This window comes from Urocitellus parryii, chromosome 4, assembly GCF_045843805.1.
Source record: "Urocitellus parryii isolate mUroPar1 chromosome 4, mUroPar1.hap1, whole genome shotgun sequence".
Taxonomy (NCBI): Eukaryota; Metazoa; Chordata; class Mammalia; order Rodentia; family Sciuridae; genus Urocitellus; species Urocitellus parryii.
In genome coordinates this window covers 98,605,318-98,624,284 of record NC_135534.1, presented here as the reverse complement: position 1 = coordinate 98,624,284, position 18,967 = coordinate 98,605,318, and the positions used below count along the sequence as shown (strand labels likewise).

At 34.7% G+C, this 18,967-nt stretch overlaps 1 protein-coding gene across 1 annotated transcript; it reads left to right on the top strand.

The window, feature by feature from the left end:
• The first annotated feature begins 12,599 nt into the window (after nt 1-12,599).
• Btg4 (BTG anti-proliferation factor 4) lies at nt 12,600-16,299 on the top strand. Its single transcript, XM_026392602.2, has 4 exons — nt 12,600-12,772; nt 13,511-13,645; nt 14,212-14,410; nt 16,114-16,299. Exons 1-4 carry the CDS (start codon nt 12,600-12,602, stop codon nt 16,297-16,299), a joined length of 693 nt encoding a protein of 230 aa, XP_026248387.2.
• Nucleotides 16,300-18,967: the final 2,668 nt, after the last annotated feature.

Sequence of the window (18,967 nt, the reverse complement as noted above, 5' to 3'; positions counted from 1 at the left end):
AACTGTCTAGTGACAGTTTTGTTTTCCTGTTCTTGCAGTTTCACATCTAATGGTGTGGATGTGTTTGAGCGTGGGATAGGTCAGGAAAGGGGACAGTTAGAGAGGATTTCTGGGTAGTATCTACTAATAATTTTTTCCTTTAGATGTTTTCCCCCTTTTTTCCTTTAATGAGTGAGTAGGGAGAGGAAAAAAAAATATTGTGATTAGACACATGGTAGAACTCGATTGGAAGTAGTCCCACTAGAATGTGGTTGTCATGCACGCAGTATAGAGCAATCATTGTTGACCCTGAAGGCTTAATTCTTATTTTCCACAAAGGAAATTTCTAGCCAGCTGTAGATCGATTCCTAAAACCAGCAAATGGGCTCATAGATGCCACTAGTAACACGAATAGGGACAGGCAATCTAGACTATTAGACACAAATTCCAAACTAAAAGTATTAAAACAAGAACTTCCCAAGGATGAGTTTGAGAAGGTTATAACATTATCTTTGACTATTAAAGATGCCTTTTTTTTTTGCCAAAAGCATACTTTGTTTTGTGAAGAGTAAGAAATCAAAGTGAAGTAGAAAATGTTAATTGTAAAAATTAACTTATAAAATTAAATTGTAAAAGATCACTTGCAGATGACTTTTGTATTCATTCATCCCATATTTGGGAGATGCAGAATGTTGTAGCACACATTAAACAAATCACTTCATACTTATTTAAAATATACACATAAATGAAAGTAGGAATGAAACAGCCCTCATTCCATTAACAATATGCATACCTAAAACTTTCGTGAGAATAGTCATAGAAACAGTTCTGTTTCTTCAAATTATTAGTCGTTTTTACATAATACTATATGTAATGTTTCTTCCTGATTTATTTTTAGTTTAAATTATTAGTCGAATTTTAAGTAATCTTACCTGAGCTGGATTGTCGTCATCCAAGGTGATACGGTTGTGTTATATGCCTTGAAAATTAGAAACTTTTCTTCAAAGATAATCAATAAAGAAAATTTATGTAAAAGTCATCAAGATCCATTGTGTACTAAATATTTTAAAATGTACTTATTTTGTGTGTAGTATAATTAAAAAAGTGAAATACATCAAAAAATGTGTGTGGCCTAGGTTTGTTTGAAGAAAAGAATGCTTGTTCATAGGGTTGCTGTTGATTTGGCCTGCAGTTACTAAAGAAACTCCAAGGATCTTGTCGCCTTTATGGTTCATGTCTAGGCATGCCTGGAGACCAGGGAGACCCATGATTTAATCTAAGTAAGAATGCTTGTGGTGTTTAAAATGCCCAAACAGAAGATTGCATTTGTTTTAGACAGCACCAGGAAGGCACCTTTCAGGGGAGTTGTTTACTGTTTTAATTTCTATGCTTTTGGTGATCAAGGAGATGGGGAAGGAACTCTAAGGAGTGGAGGTGAAGTTGGTGATTAAGAAGAAACTAAGAAGAATATTGAAAACAAACACCTTCTACGTTAGCTTTGGCAAGTTTATATTGGTTTAATTTACCACTCCTAGATAAAAGACCAGAGTGATAGGAATTAGGAGTTACAAAAGGTGGAGACAGCCTAGCCCTCCCTTCAACAAATGCAAACACACAATCTGAACATTTTGCTGTCTTCCAAAGCTTTTGAAGGATGTTGTTAAGGAAGAAAGAAATGAAGAATGAGACTGATTAGAAATTATTGGATTTTAGCAGTTTCCTTTTAAACCTGTGTTTAAATTCATGTTTATTCTTAGGAAATATAAAACCATGTTTTGGTTTTTATAAAGATTATCAATGTCAAATTACCTTATTAACATTGATGATATACTTAGGAACTGAGTTGAGATTTTGAAACAAGACCAAATTGAAGGCAATTTGGTGCCTTTGAAGAACTGAAAGTCAATGAATCTGTTTCATTCAAGCTAAAATAAACTGCCAGCAGTTTTTGCAATTCCATATTTTTGATTCCATTTCCTTATACTCTCAGTTGTAAGAGTACACTAGATTCTTAATTAGCTTCTTATTTATATTTATTGATTAAATGTTTTTGTTTTCAGTATGAGAGTGCTAATTTAGCTTTTAGGTAAGTAAATCAGAAACAATCTAACAGAATGGGCTTCATAATTTAAGTTGCTGGAGCAAACATCTTGTGTATTTACTATCTTTATAGAACATAGTTTCCAGGGATTTATGGTCTAGTTGGAGAGATGTACAATTTGTATATATAGATAATTAAGATGGTTAAATTATGTTAATCATATTAACACAACATATGATATTAATATATAAATTATTATTCACATAATTTGTACTATTAATATAATGTTTATTTATATGCTATAGTTATGTCACATATAAATATATTACATATCAAGATGGTCAGATGAATAAGTGCTTCAGGAATACTGAATACTAGTGTAAGCTTTATTATTTCCAGTATTTAGGAAAAAGAATATGCAAACTTGTAAAGGTTGGAACAGAGAGAAGGCTTCATGGAAAGGTGGGATTGAACTGAGATTAGAAGGGAAAGTAGACATAGGTGAAGAGGGAAAGTTCTTGGCAGCAGGAGCAGTTTGTGAAGGAAAAACACAAGCAAATTCATGGAGATGGTAATGCATATGGGCAGTGGGGCAGCAATGAATGGGTCTCCATTGGGAAATGAGATAGAGAGGCAGGTGAGTAGATCATAGAGGACTCCATTAGTACAGTGAGTTTCACTTTCTTTCTTCTGACCCAAGAGCCCCTGATGCATATTGTGTGTTCCTTCCTCATCTGGAGATTAAAAGAGAATTGATTAGAAGAGGGAGAGACAGAGAAGATGGAAAGTCCATTTAGTAAATTATTTTAATAAATCTAGGTATGAAGTGATGTAGGAAATATGGATAAGTGGAAGACACTTTATGAAGGAATATTTATAGGATTTGGTGACTGGTTTAAAGTGAAGAAAGAACGAGATTAACTTCCAGCTTTTGAGAACAAGTAGAGGGGGTCAAGAGGAGAAAATATAGTGAGAGGATAACTGTGATGAGTTTCAGTCTAGGCATGTCTGGCATTAGGTACTGGAAGAACATTGTGGTGAAATCATATATATGAAACTGAAATTCTGGAAAGACACAAGAACTGAAAAGAGAGATTTAGCAGTTTTCTGAAGCTGTGATAGTTAGCCATGAGGATGAAGGTACCAAGGAAGGTTCGTTGACTTTCTTCATTGACCCTCCAGCATCTGCTATGGTTCACCTACAATGGACAGAGTAGATGATTGATAATCATGCATTATTCTCAATTGGTGGAAAGAAGAGGGCTCAGGAGCAACTTCAAGAGGGTCCTTCTACTCAGGGGCTGGCAGAAGGAAGTATATTTTGAGAAGAGTTAGACCAAAGAGAGAAGCAAAAGAATAGAGCCACACTGTTTTAGACAAGGTCAGATATGCATATGAAGTCTAGGGAAATGGCTGCTTGGGTACCATCACATCATGAGGTTTGGTCAATGGAACTAGCCACAGGCAGCAGATGATTAGATTTGCTCTATAAGAATGTTTGTTTACGGCTTGATTCATTGAGTCTGTGAAGGATCAATGATCTCTAGGCTATAAATAGATTAACTTCCCTGGTAACTGTTTGGCCTCTGTCACCTCTCCAAAAAACTCGGGTGGATTTTCCAGCTTTGTAAAAGTAATTTCAGTGCAGCTCCTTAGTAGTCTTACGCAATGGTTTGAAGAAAGTTTTTTCTTCGTAAGAGCTCTAGGGTGTTTTCTTGAACTCTATGAAGCCCAAAGAAGGAATCTAACTATCTTGTGAAATTTATTCATTTATAATAGTGATAATACTTTATGCCCTTCTCTTTAGCATCCCTCCCTATGTCCCCTTATTCTTGTTTTTATTTCTACTATCCTTCTTTGGCACCTAGGCTTTCTTTTCTAATGGAACTTCCATATAATATTTTAAAATTACATAACCCATAACTCATTCATTATCATCATTTTCCTTACACCCATAGAATATTATCTCAAAGATTTAATCATGCCTGCATTTAGTAGAGTTCATATTGTCCTTTCCCTTCTTAGTTCATCTGTTACCTGTTTATCTACCTCTTGGATAGAAAACTTCCAGAAAACTTTAGCTCATGCTTATCCTCTTCTTTAACCACTTTTGAACTTAGTATGTTCACTCTACAATTTTAGCTGCCACTAGTCAAAATATTCTCTTATATTCTAATTGTATTTTGAATGCATCACTTAAATATAAGTATGGAGTGCTGATATATATAGATACAAATATTTACTTTATTTGTGAGTGTGGTGTATATAGGTATTTTTCTTACACTCTGAATTATTTGTAGTGAGTTATCTTGGTTTCTAACTTGAAAATTTGTTTGAATAGCTATTCTAACTTCCTTTAAACATAGCTTGAACATAATGGGACTAAATTTATGTGGGGGTTATAGAATCAATTCATTTATTGTATAAAATGGTGCTACTTATTGCTATTAAAAAAAATACACTTTCCCTGACAGAAGTAGAGTGTTGCCAAAACATCTACAGACCCCTACCCCCACCCTTAGCAATGACATGCATTTGCAAATGGATAAGTCATCCTAGAAATATAACTTGTAGTTTATGGAAGGCATGCTGAAGAAATCAAATAGGCTAAGAATAAGACTGGCTATTAAGTCCAGAAAATATGGTCAATTTAGATTATAGCTCAAATTAATTTGCCTGTTTTAAACTGTTATAACCATACATATTTTCATCTTACAGATGAAGCTGAAGCTTAGCTAAAAACCAAGAAGATAGTAGAACAAGATTTTCACATTTTACTTTTTTAAAATTGTTTAACCTTAGCCATTAAGTTTTTATTACTCCATTTTAAAAAGAAGAAATGCAGTTATGGAACCTGTTACTTTTACAAGGTAATTTTCATGCTTTGTACCATTTGATTTTGTTACAGATATAATAAGAAGTTAAAATACATCTTCGACGTTTTCCTTCTTTCTGTTCATCCTCATTTAAAGTGGCTAGAGGCCTCATTTTCCCTGTTTTCTGTGGTGCCTCAGCCAGCTTAATCAGTGTCTTCATGTGAACCTCTACAGGCAGAACACAATCCTTCTGTTCTACTACGGTTAACTCATCTGACAGTTTCAAAAAGAAATCTTTGGCCAAGCATGGTAGTGCACACTGTATCAGCTACTCATGAGGCTGAGGCAGGAGTATGGCAAGTTGGAGGTCAGCTTAGGCAACTTAACAAAATCCTGTCTCAAAATTTAAAAAAAGAGCTGGGGATATAGCTCAGTGAGTGGTAGAATGTCCTGGGTTTACTTCCCAGTACTGGAAAAAAAAAAAAAATCCTGGAATGATACTGTTTTAAGCAAAGGAATAAATGTCATATAATGGAAAATTTAGACATTACACAGGAACAGTGAAAGTTTTTTTATTTTTTATTTTTGGTCATTCAAATTTTGATATTGGCTTAGACTGACCCAGGTTGGGTCTTTTGCTAAATTCTAATATCCTTTCAATGGACATTACTACCTGGGTGTTTAATTGCCATCGAAAATTCAGGCTTCTTCAATCTTAAATAATCTTCACTCATTTTATATTGGCTCTTCCACTAACTCATCAATTATTTCAAACATAAGATTATTCTGTTGGTTACTAATGCTTGAAGTAATTTTTGAGTATGTGTATGTGTGTCAGTCTGCATTTCTTTGCCGTAACCAAAATACCTGACACAAACAACTTAAAGAAGGAAAGCTTTTTGGGCTGGGGCTGTAACTCAGTGGCAGAGTACCTCCCTTGAACATATGAGGTACTGGGTTTGATCCTTAGCACCACATAAATATATGTATATATATATATATATATATATATATATATATATATATATATATATATATTTATAAAAAAGAAAAAGGAAAGTTTTGGCTCACAATTTCAGAGCTTTCAATCCATGGCTGGTAAGGCAAGGCTTCATTACTTTGGGCTTAAGGTGAGGCAGAACAACATGTAAGAAGGGTATGGCAGAGTAAAGCTGTTCACCTCCTGGCAGTCAGGAAGTACAGAGTGAGAGAGGGACTGGGGAAGATATAGTTCCCAAGGACTCTCTCCCTTCAATTAGGCTCTACCTCCTACAGTTTCCTCCACCTCTCAATAGTCTATTTGCATTATTAATCCATCAAATGGATTCATTCACTGATGAAGTCAGAGCCCTCTTGATAACAATCATTTCTTCAAATTCCCCCTCTGAACATTGCTGCATTGAGGACCAAACTTTCAATGCATGAGCCCCTGGGGAGACATTTCAGATCAAAACCAAACACTATCTCATTTCTCAAACTCTGCATTTGAGATATATATATATATATATATATATATATATATATATATATATATATATATATATCTGATTTCCTTCTCTAAATTATAAGCCTCTTGAAAGGAAAAGTTGAGTTTTATTTTTGTTTTTCTCCCCAACACACAGCAGTGTGTACTGTGTAGTAGGTGGTCAATAAACAGTCACTGAATAAATATTAATTAAAACAGAAGGGGTTGTTGTCATTAATGTAGAGGAAGTGATTTAAATCAGGCAATTGAAGTCATCATAAACCAGTAACTGAAGAAAGTATTGCATTATGTTTAGTTTCTATTTGATTGTTCTTTCCTGAAATCTAAGTACATTGTTATTCTACTGTTCTATTCATGACTTCCAAGGCCTGCTTGGGCCTGTTGCAGAATATAATGTTGAAAGAGGGTTCAAAACCTCATCAACTAATGTGCTTCACTAACTCAAAGTGCAGTGGAACAGTATGTCATCTGGGAAGTGAAGTAATGAAAGAATTTTTAAATACCTGGCTCATTTTAATAATGTGAATACAAACACAACCATTTCAAAAGGAACATTTTGTGTATTTGCTATTATATATGCTGCCTTTAGTTCAGAAGCAGATTTTATTTCAGTAATGTGCAGGGAGTTGTCTTGATTTTTAGTTATGTCACTTTTAACAAAAATTTCAAGTATTTTGCAAAATTTACCCTAGTAAATGGCTAGAAAAGTTGAGAATACATGATATAAATTTGTCATAATAATCTCTGCTAAGTTTAAGGCATTATTAAGTAATCAAATGTGTAAAATAAATTAAAAATCCTTTATAGCTGGAAGATATCTGTCTTAATGATTTTTTAACCTTTGCTGCACATTATAAGCTATTGGACAGCTCTTTAAAACACTTGAAGTCCCAGTTGCACTCCATACCATTCAATCCAAATGTCAAGGAATAAGAAGCAGGTTTCAGAATTTTTAAAAGATCTTGGGGTGATTCCAAAGTGTAGTAGTTTGTCATTCCCTGACATTGAGTAGGGAAATGAGAAGTATATCATGAATAGCTGGAATTAATAAGATACTGGGGGTAGAGGTGGGGCAGAAGATCATTAAGGTCCCAGGCTTACTTTCATTTTCATATGTTGTGTGTACATAGCAGACATTTAAATACTTTCTGAATGAATTGAACTAAATTTTATTAAATCTTAAATTGTCATTCTTAGGTATTAAGGTGCTCAGCTAGCCATCTCAATAGCCCTTTTACTTACAATTTGTAACTCTTAAGTATCAAAGATATGACAATTGCCAGGGCAGGTTCTAACATCCATATTCTGTTTCAGTCCACACTGTTGGAAGTTTTAGCAATCATACTACTCGGTAAGCTAGGAGCTATTATGGATCCATATTCTACCACTACTGGTCATGAGGTGTTTATTTCAGTCAGCAAGTGAGTAATCTAGCTCTAGAACCTGATTTTAGAGTATGCTCTCTTAAAACACTCTTGGTACCAATTGTCTTAAGCTGGGTTCCTTAAAACAGACTTGGAGATGCGAGTTGCATGTGGAAGGTATATTCCTTGGGAGAGTGAGGAAGTGGGAAGATAGGACTGGGCAGAATGAGAGGCCATCATTGACTAAGTTGCATTGGAAGCCTTGGCCTATCTTGTAGGAAGCTGTCAAGATGGGATAGCCCTTCAGAGATATTGCAAATTAAGCCAAGGGAAGGTTTTTATATCCCAAAGTGGCCTGCCAATGACTGTAGATGTCTTGAAGGTAGGGATTACTTTAGGTGAGGCAGTTCCTGAGGCCAGCAGTTCCTGAATGCAACTATGAACTGTCAGCACTTGATCTTTCTAATAGTTGGGGGATGATTGCATTGTTCCTGAAGGAGGACCATGACACCAGCTATGGTGTTCATATTGACTTACTTGGGCTATTGGGAGCTCTTCAAGTTGGCTGTTGTGTCTTTTGACATGACCCATTTTTTTTTATAGCTACCAAAAAGACATTCCAGATTCCTCTCATATTTCACCTGAACTAGAATTGGATTTGTGCATTTCTCAAAAAAAAATTTTTTTTTAAAGTGGGGAATGTTATGTAGAGACCACAAAATGAAGTTTGCTTATTGCTCAATTCTAGGTCTGTTCAGTGGACAGACTAAAATAGCTATTTTTTGAAAGCAAAATCACAAGTTCAAATTAATATTGCCATTTCAAATTTAACACTATAGGGTTTTACTTAATTTCTTTGATTTTGTACTATTATCTCTTTTTCTTATATAATAATCTTATTTCATTAAGAACATTAAATATTTGATTTACTCTATCCTACTTGTTTCTATATATTCATATGATCACTTTAATAGTACTACTAATATTAGTATCAATAATTAGTCTACTAAAAGACTTAAAAAATAAATCCTTGAAGCTCTGTCTTTAGAATATATTCCAATGTATTCTAGAGTAACTTGAAAAAAATTTTTTTTGTGGGGGGGTTGTCAACAGATATGTTTTTCATCTTGTTAGATTAGAAGCATAGTAGATCCTAAAGATCAGCTCATTTGATTTTCCATTTACTTTGAATTTCTAAGTAAACTTTATTTTACCACTGTTTTTCATGTTATATATTACAGTAGACATCTTATTCTGCCCTTTTTATCTGAAGAGCTCAAAGCAAAATTGAGACAGGTAGATTTAGATAAAACAAAGATATAGTAAAATTAATTAATTTGTCCATGACCATAGGAGAAGGGAAGATGTAACTATAACTTAGGCTTTTTAACTTCATTTTATTGAAACTAGTTTATAAATAGATAAGTTTCAGGGTTCAGACTACAAGTATTACCTGAGTCTGAAATTTATGAACGCCATGAGTGCTATCTTTATGTATGTCATTGTGATTTATACTATACTAGTACAAGAATTTTGAATTATACTAATTTTATGAAACCAAAGAAGCTCAAATTTTTACTCTTGAATGTTAGGATCTGAAGCTTATTGATGATAAATTTTAGATTCATATATTATTATTATAAATATCAGGTGCATATACTAAAAATTTTGACCTGTTTGTGGTTAAGAACTACATATGTTTTTCAAGTTTACTATTTTTAAAAACATTTAATTTGTTTTAGTAACTTTTTAAAAATAAGGCATGGTTGAATTTGGTATTACTTGGAATAACAGTTCTCAAAAGAACAAGGCATGTCAGGTTAAAGTGCCTTTTCCTTTTATGATAAGGTTACTCTCCTGATAGATTAAAAGAATACTGCATGCAGATTTCCAATTGACTACTTTTCCATTGAGTGGAAAGAACACCAATCTAAAGTGCGATTTCCTAGAATTTTGTCAAAACGCTTGATCTTTAATCCTATTCAACTTCCTTATTCATTGCTTGTTGGAGGTCTCAAGTGGTCTTTTTATCAAATGTACAGATGACAGGAAGCCAGAAAAATAATTTACTGGATGATGAAATCAGGGTCACAAATAATCTGGTCTCACTGTAGCAAGAATTTAAATTTAACACAATGGGCTGGAATGTATCTCAGAGGCAGTGTACTCTGGCCCTGGGTTTCATCCCCAGTGCCATAACAATAGATAAATAAGCACAAAGAATTATGATAGGTATAATTGTATATGTAGTTGTTTTATACTCCATTTATACCACATAGCATTAAAAGTATCCTAATAAAATAAGTCTAAAATCCTTTACTTATGTGTGTTAATAAGAAGGGCTACCACATCTTGAGCACTTGCTTTATACCAGGCACTCTGTTAAGTGCTTTATGTAAATTTTATAATTTAATCTTGACAAGAATCCTGTAAAACAATAGTAGTAGTGGTACTAGCAATCTTTTTTTTAAAGAGATGTGGTCAACTTAACTTTTTTCTTAGTGCATTATATGTATACATAATAGTGGAATTCATTGTTACATATTTGTACATGCACATAATATAGCATTATAATTTGGCCAATTTCATTCCACAGAAGGAACAGTAATAATATTTAACATTTACAGAGTACTTACTGAGTACCCAGTACTCTTCTAGACATTTCACATGATTCTTATAACAATCCTATAAAGTAAGTACTGTTATAGCCTTTATATACATGAAGAAATTGAGAGACAGAGAGGTTAAATAATTTGCTAAGGTAACACATTAAATGGAGCCAGGATCCAAAGTCAGCAGTGTAGTCCCAAATTCTTCCTAGGCACATTTCTTCTCTATTTTTCCAGATGTAGACCTTGTAGATTGGAGAGGTTGGGAAACTTACTTTAAGTTTCTAGTAAGCTGGAGGACTAGGATTTGATCCACAATGTTGATTTTATAACTACCCTGCTGTATTCTCTCTTTTCCTGCAGCTTTAAGACCAGATGCTTTAATTATTGATTGTAATCTTGATAACAAGCTTATGAGGTTGCTGTGGTACCTCCTGTTCGCAGACAAGAAACTGAAAGTTACAGATTCAGCAAGATGCTCCCAAATCACACAGCTAGTGAGTTGTAAAGTTAAAGTTCGCATCCAGGTCTGTCTGACTCCAAAGGCCATGTTCTTAAATGTCATACTGAGCAGGAAGGGAAAGATGTGACAAAACGACAGCATGAGAAATACGACTTGCAAGTTCAGTGGGAGGTCGTGGGTGAGGCCACTGCCAACAAGGGGAACGCCACCTGAGGCTGCCTCCTAGAAGACAGCATTCAGAGCAAGCGAGGCCACAGTCCCACACGAGTCTTTACTGGTGGAACACACCTGGAGCTTTGTACACAAGTTTGGGACCCACACTTTAAAAAGAGCATTACTGACACACCTGAAGCTCCTCTGGATGTGAGTCCTCAGCACAGTGAGTGGTGTAATATGTCTACAGAAGAACAATTAACAAGATGGAAATTTAGTGTCTAAATATAACATAAAAGAGAAGACCCAGGGGGTTGAGTAGCTAATTTTTGAAACATCATCTTGTGATGGAGAATTAGGTACAGTCTTTCTAGTGTCAGAGGAAAAAACTAGGCTGCACATGTAGAATATCAAAGAGGTGAATTTGGTTCCACATAGGAAGGAAGGCTTTTGTGAGACAGTGAATTAATTTTTCTCTAGTAAAGAAACTGAATGATCATTAATTGTGGGTGATAAATATCTACGATATTAAGGTGTGATGATTCTTAAATTTTAGTGGGTATAAGTATCATCTGGGAGAACTTGCCAACTACTGATTAGCATGCCTTACCTTTAGAAGATTGCTTCAGCAGATCTGGGTTACGGTACAAGAGCTTGCATTTTTAGCATGCAATCCAGAAAGTACAATCAGGTGGTCACTGACTTTCCCTTTGAAAACTAGTGAAACTAAACTCAGATCTCTTCCACTTATTCTATAAATAAACATTTTAATTAAAAAGTGTGTAGTCAGTATAACAACTATTCAAAGAAAGTTTAAGTTTTGTTAAAGATCCAAGATGAAATTTACTATGTTGACAGAATTAGAGATGAAATTACTGAACTGTAGTATATTAGGATATGGAAGAAGAAGGTGTCATTCTTGCTCATTGTCAAATGTTAGTAGCAAGATAAATAGAAGACAGAAATCCTGCTTGAAAATTTTTAAACACCTTAATTGAAGAACCCACTCTTTATCTGCCAAAGAGCAATCTACTGGAGTCCTGAAAAAAAGCTATGTGCTTATCCTAAGGTACAGCACCTGTGTAAGGACACTCACCAATCAGCCTTTAAGGCCCAGGCTTATATAAGCTGCAGCCCAGCACTCACAAATAGGTGTGAGTGAGATCTGGCAGCAAAAAGTATATAGCATAGTTGGTCTTTAAACTCTGGTCTAATTTTGTGGGGACTAAAGATATTTTTCTGGCAAGTATATGATTGATAATCTTAAAGTGTGCAATCTTGTAAGCCATGGTTTCAGCCTACTATCTGCTAAAATGTTTTGCCCTTTGTAAATGTGTTTTTAAAAAGTGGTGCTGGGTGTAAGTTACTGTCCCATATTAGGGTCTTTTTTACTTAAGTTGCAAAATGACATTTTGTAAGTATTTTAAGCTCTTAAAGTTCTTTCCTTTGAAAACTTTAAAAATGAGCAAGTTGGTATTCGTGGTTATTTTGTTGATTGATAGTGTTGATGTGCTTATTTAGTTCACTAAGGATTTCTTTCTAGCAAATGATTTCTGTTTTACTATATTTAAACTATATAATATTCCCAAATGGCAATTATATATCAATAATTAAGTCCTCATTTCTATGTAATTTCTTCTTGCTTCCTTTTAGTGGTTTCAGGTCTCCTCATAGATTGTTTTTGAATCATGAGAGATGAAATTGCAGTAGCAGTTTTCTTTGTCACAAGATTGGTGAAGGAACATGAAAAACTGAGTAAACAGCAAATAGAAAAATTTGCAGAAAAGCTGATGATAATCTTGTTTGAAACATACAGAGGTCACTGGCACCCTGGTTGCCCTTCTAAAGGGCAAGCCTTCAGGTGAGAGAACTCGTATGTGGCATGGCAAAGGCAAGTAATGGGCAACATAGACCATCTCTAGGAAAAAGCAGGAATTTTGTTGTTTGTCTAACACATTCAAAAGTGTTATGGGAGTGCTGGGTTTGTGGCTCAGTGGTGGAGCACTTGCCTAGCATGTGTGAGGCACTGGGTTTGATTCTCAGCACCACATATAAATAAATAAAATAAAAGTCCATTGACAACTAAAAATAAAGTGTTATGGGCTCAAATTCAATTGTTTGAATGTGGGTTTGAAAGCCATAGGAACATGACAGTGTAATTGAAAACTACAGACCTACGTGTGTGGTGGATTGGACAATTTTTTTTTTTGTTTGTTTGTTTCAAATTTGTTTTTGAGACCAGGTCTCACTGGGTTTCCCCAGGCTGGTGTGGAACTCCTAGGTTCAAGCTATCCTTCCACCTCAACCTCCTGAGTAGCTGGGACCAAGGGTGCATGATGCTTGGTTTTTAACTTGTTTTTCTCATGAAAGATATACAGCAAATGTTTGGTGACCTAATCACATGATTTAGCGATACAACACACATTCTGAATCATTGCATCAAAAGTTGATGTTTTATTCCTACTTGTAAGAATGGCGGGTGGAGGGGGGTGGGGTGAGTGGAGCTGTGTGTGCTGGAGGATGCCCACAACATAATTTTGCTGCTGAAGTACCTGTCATCGTGTCCTCACTTCCTTTCCCTTTCCTTTTGACCCCTAAGGTGTATCAGGATAAACAATCAGAATAAAGACCCCATTTTAGAAAGGGCTTGTGCTGAGAGTAATGTGAATTTTTCTCACCTGGGACTTCCAAAGGAGCTGACCCTATGGGTAGATCCCTTTGAAGTGTGCTGTAGGTGAGTAATCTGAGTTTGTGTGCTGTGACTACTGGAAGCCTTAGGTTATTTGGTCAGCTCTGTACGCCCTTGTGAAAGACAGTGCTCCAGAGCCTCAGCCAGGACATTGTTTGGCTATGATTTTAGATGCAAACTTCTGATAGCACAGATTTTCACTAGGAGTGGATGGAGAAGGTTGGCCAGAAATTTTGCAAAATACTTGCAGTGTGACGTCAATGGCTGCACCCTATTGCAAACTATAGATTTAACTTCTAAGTATTATATACAATATCGGGAAGAAAGGGGAATTATCTACCACTGGAGGCAATTTAGTCCATTAGTTGAACTAAAAGAAATTGGTCTTAGTCTTTTCCTAAGCAATTAACCAAAATAGCTTTTACGGGATGTCCTCACTAATTACAACAGTGTGGTAGCTGAAGGTCATAATGTCCTTTGATTTGTATTTTTAGACCCATCCCTTTTTAAAATAACCCTTTTTAAATGTTAACATGTTGTCTTCAAACAGGATTAGAGATAAAATTTGTGGGAAGTTGAATCCTTAATGAATAATTTATTTTCCTATTTAGGTATGGTGAGAAAAACCATCCATTTATAATTGCTTCTTTTAAGGGCAGATGGGAGGAATGGGAACTGTCCCAACAAATCAGTTATGCTGTTAATAAAGCCACATTAGACTACTCCTCTGGCACTTCTTCTGATGAAGAAAGTTGTAGCAAGGAACCCCGGATCATTCCTAAAGTCAGCAATCCGAAGAGTATCTATCAGGTCAAGTTCTTCTGTGTACTTTTTTCTATTCTATTTCTAGAGAGGCTGTGTTCACTTTCAAAAAGAAACAAAATGTGGAAAGAATGAAACTATACAGTTAAAAACAAAACAAAACAAAACCCTACAATGTTAATAATATGGTAACATTTTTCTGGTCCCACGCCTCTATATATTACCTCTACTTGATTGAATTCTTAGGATCTGTGATCTTGTCCTCCTGTCTCTTTATATATTATTTAAAGACACAGGTTTCCTTCCACTTAAATTCCCTCAGTAAATATTAAGGACCTTTTTTTTGGAGGGATCAATAAAAAATAATCTCATTTATAGAAAGTTTGGAATATTCAGTAGAGAGTAAATTCTTGCCACTAGGGAAGGAAGGTATGGGAATTAGAAGCAGTTTCAAATAATTTTTTGCTCTAAACCACAACTCATGGAAAGATATACATATTCATATAAGAAATAAGTTTCATGAAACAATACTTATCCTTTCTAGCAGCTCTGCCCCATATGTGAACTTAACTGATTTCAAGCACCTAATTTAATTTCATGACCCAGTTTGAAAAAGACTCATCTAGACTTTCTAACACTTTGTATTTTATGTTTGTATCTTAATTATGTTTCAAAATATTAAATGGCTTTAATACTTTAACATTCAATTATTCCTTGTAATTTGCTATTATCAGCAAACATTCTAGATTATTTCCACATTGCTGCTTTATAAAACTGCTAACTTGTATGGTGATGTCTGAATTTTATTTCATGAGATTTGATTCCCAAATATCAAATTATGAGGTCATTGGGTGTAGACATTTTACAGGTTTGTAAAATGCACAAAAGCCCTTCTAGAAAGTTGTACTTGTGTAGTCTTGCTAGCTCCATGTGAAAGCATCTGCTTTACCAATTTTTCCCCCTAAAATTTCCTATTCTCACTTAAAAGATACTTTGATTAAAAAATGGTATCTATAATAGTACTTGTGAAGTTAAATATTCGGAAAATCTCCATAAACCCAAATGTTTCAGGTACTTACTGTCTTCTGAATTTTCCCCTCGCCTAATGTAGCATTATAGACCCTTTATGGCCAGTCAGAAGTATTTTATATTATTAGCAAATATTTTTCCCCTAGTCTTCTAAACTTTATATGTATAGTTTACATATAGTTCTCTATATATAACAATTTAAAGCTAAATTATAAAATATTTACCCTTGATTTTATTTTTAGGCTTAGAAAGATTTCTTCCATCTAAGGATCAGATCTGTAGTCAGTCGATTCTTTTCTTTTATAGATATTTTCAAAGTATGTTCTGAAAAATATCCGTGTAAGTCATCTGAAATATTTACAAGGGGTCCTCCTGGGTCTTGGCCCCAGAGATCATGATCAGGCAGTTTTGGGTTGGAATGGCAGGGGTCAAGTTGGAATGGGGTGAGGGAGAATCCAAGAATATTGAAGATTTGAATAATGTGTTTAATCCAACTGAAAAAAATTAAAGAATTAGTTTTCATAACAAGTATAAGGTGATACTTAAATTTAAGGTATGTGAAATGCTGCCAAATTTTCTATAGATGATTATCTAATTTTATTTCCATTCATTTGTAATCTTTTTGCTTTTGAGATATTTCACTTCTGAGTTGTGGGTTCATGTTTAGTCCTCAGAGCTACCTATTAGTTTAGCAATCTTTGTATTTTCTTTCTTTTTTCCAGGTCGAAAACTTAAGACAGCCCTTTCAATCTTGGTTCCACATCCCCCGCAAAAAGAATGTGATGGATGGGCGCATAGGCCTCCCAGGGAATGTTCATCATGTCTTGCATAAGACTTTTAAGTGTTATAGGCAGCCTGCTGCTGTGCACCGGGTGGACAGGTACCACTGGATCAACACAAAACATTAACATGGTGGCCAGACTTGTGTTGGGAGAGAGATCAGAGGAGAGGCTTCATTTTCTCTAAAAAGAAAGCAAGTTGAAGGGTGAGAGGCCCATGCAATAGAAAAAAAAAAAAAAAAACCAACCACATTAGGGACTGGATTGTGTGATGGTGAATTCTCACACACAGATCCCAACTCTGTTCTTAGCTGTGCTTTTTAAAAAAATACATTGGACTTTATTAAAATTAAATACTTCTGTTCTGCAAAAGGCAATGAAAAAATAAGCCATGGACTAAGAGAAAATATTTGCAAATCACATTTTGACCAAGATTTATATCCAGGAAAAAATTTTAAAAATCCTCAAGATTCAATGAGAAAATAACCAAATAACAAAATGGCCCCAAATTCTGAACCCTTCACCTAAGAGATATAAAAATGGTAATAAAGGAGATGAAAATTAGGCAGATAAAAATTAAAACTACACTGAGAATTGTAACATGTACCATACTGTTTCAGGATATTGATATGTGTGTATATAAGGGCAGGAAGTGTATGGAAAATTTCTGTATTTTCTCTTAGTTATACTTTTAATTCTTAGTTTTATATGAAGTTTTATGTAAAACCAGTAAATATATTCAATATGGTGTGAAATGAAGCTATTGACCTGGATAAGAGTCAACGAATTATGACAATTGACAGTTTAAATAAATGTACTGTTTTTAATACCTTCCTAAAATTTGCTTTGTTGTGAGGAAGTTTTAAAAGTTTGTGTTTCTTCCCTAGCCGTTTTTAAAATTCCATTTTTAGTCTTTGATTTTAGGGAGAGTGATCCTGATAATACAGTATTCTGTCTTCAAGTTTATTGCCTGTAGTATCAGTTTTACTTCATAAGTCCAGTAATAGCTTGTTTGAAAATTATTCTTTAAGTTGCAACATTTCCGTGTGTGTGTGTGTGTGTGTGTGTGTGTGTGTGTGTAAAAATTTGGCTCATTTCTAAGACTTGTTTGAGACTTAATCATGACTTATTCTAAAGTGATACATGCTCAATATAAAGAAATCAACCTAAGCAGGAGAACATACCATTGTGGGAATAAAAATCTACCATTGAACTAGAAATGATCATTCTTAAGTATTTGTGACCATCTTTCCAGTTTTCCTCTGTGTATATATACAGATGTAAGAATAGATACAAATATTTCAATAGGAGAATGATACTAGAGGAGCTAATGTTTCTTGGTTTTATCATTCTATGAAGTAGGAAAGTGTATTAGAGACTGAATGATACTCTTAGCACAGAGAAATAATGGTAAAAATCTGAAGCTGTTTGTTCTTCTCATACAATGTGGATGGTGAAATGAAGGGTTAACTATAGAAGAGTTACTATATATAAATCATAGTATGTACTTGGTTATGACAGAGAAGGGATTATTTTTCAGTACTGGGGAATGAACCCAGGACTGCACACATGCTAGGCAAAGGCTCTGCCATTAAGCTTTGTCCCTAGTCCAGAATGAATGACACTTCTTTCCTGTAATTTTTTATTTGTTCTAAATAGTTCTACGTGACAGTAGAATGCATTTTGACACATTCATAAATGGAGTGTAACTTTTCATTCTTCTGGTTGTACATGATGTAGTTACACAAGTCGTGTAATCATATATGCACATAGGGTAATAATGTCTGATTCATTCTACCCTCCTTCCTACCCCCATACCCCTCTCCTTTCTCTTCACTTTCCTCTGTCTTATCAAAGTACCTTTATTCTTCTTTAGCCCCTCACCCCCATTGTGAATTAGCATCCACATATCAGAAAATATTTGGCATTTGTTTTTTTGGGATTGGCTAATTTCATTTAGCATTATCTTCTCCAATGCCATCCGTCTAAAATGCCATGATTTTATTCTCTTTTATTGCTGAGTAATATTCCATCGTGTATATATACCACATTTTCTTTACCCATTCATCTGTTGAAGGGCACCTAGGTTGGTTCCATAGTTTAGCTATTGTGAATTGAGCTTCTATAAACATTGATTTGGCTGCATTACTGTAGTATGCTGATTTTAAGTCCTTTGGGTACAAACCAAGGAGTGGGACAGCTGGGTCAAATGGTGGTTCCATTCCAAGTTTTCTGAGGAATCTCTCTACAGCTTCGAATAATGGTTGCATCAATTTGTAGGCCTACCAGCAATGTATGAGTGTACCTTTCCCCCCACATTCTTGCCAGTATTTATTGTTGCTTATATTCTTGATAATTGCCATTCTGACTGGTGTGAGATGAAAGCTCAGTGTAGTTCTGATTTGCAGAATGAATGATACTTTTTGAGAATTTTTATACAGAATGTTTTATTTAACAAAGTGTCTCCTGACATTTGTAAGATTGGTTTTTAAAGACTTATTGAGTTAAAAGGACAAGTATGGGGCCAAGTAATATAATTCCTGTACCCTGTGCCTGTGATGGACATTGCTAATGAATTATAATATCTTTATTTGGACATGGAGATTGCTGCAAAATTCTTATAGTACAGTACTAGAAATGGCCAATATAACTGTCAAAGATGGTACTCAGGAAGGAGTACATTCTATCACTGCTCTAGGATTTTTGCTCAAAGGGAGCTTCCCATGAACTTTGGACCCCCTGTGTAATTTCTTCAGACTCCCAGGAGGCTTTGAAGCAAATATATTGGGGGAAAACA

What these genes read in the sequence shown, in the direction of transcription:
- Btg4 (XM_026392602.2), top strand. Translation starts at nt 12,600, where the DNA reads ATGAGAGATGAAATTGCAGTAGCAGTTTTCTTTGTCACAAGATTGGTG. An exon ending in TCTAAAGGGCAAGCCTTCAG is followed by an intron (nt 12,773 to 13,510) that starts GTGAGAGAACTC and finishes TTGACCCCTAAG; the next exon opens with GTGTATCAGGATAAACAATC. An exon ending in ATCCGAAGAGTATCTATCAG is followed by an intron (nt 14,411 to 16,113) that starts GTCAAGTTCTTC and finishes TCTTTTTTCCAG; the next exon opens with GTCGAAAACTTAAGACAGCC.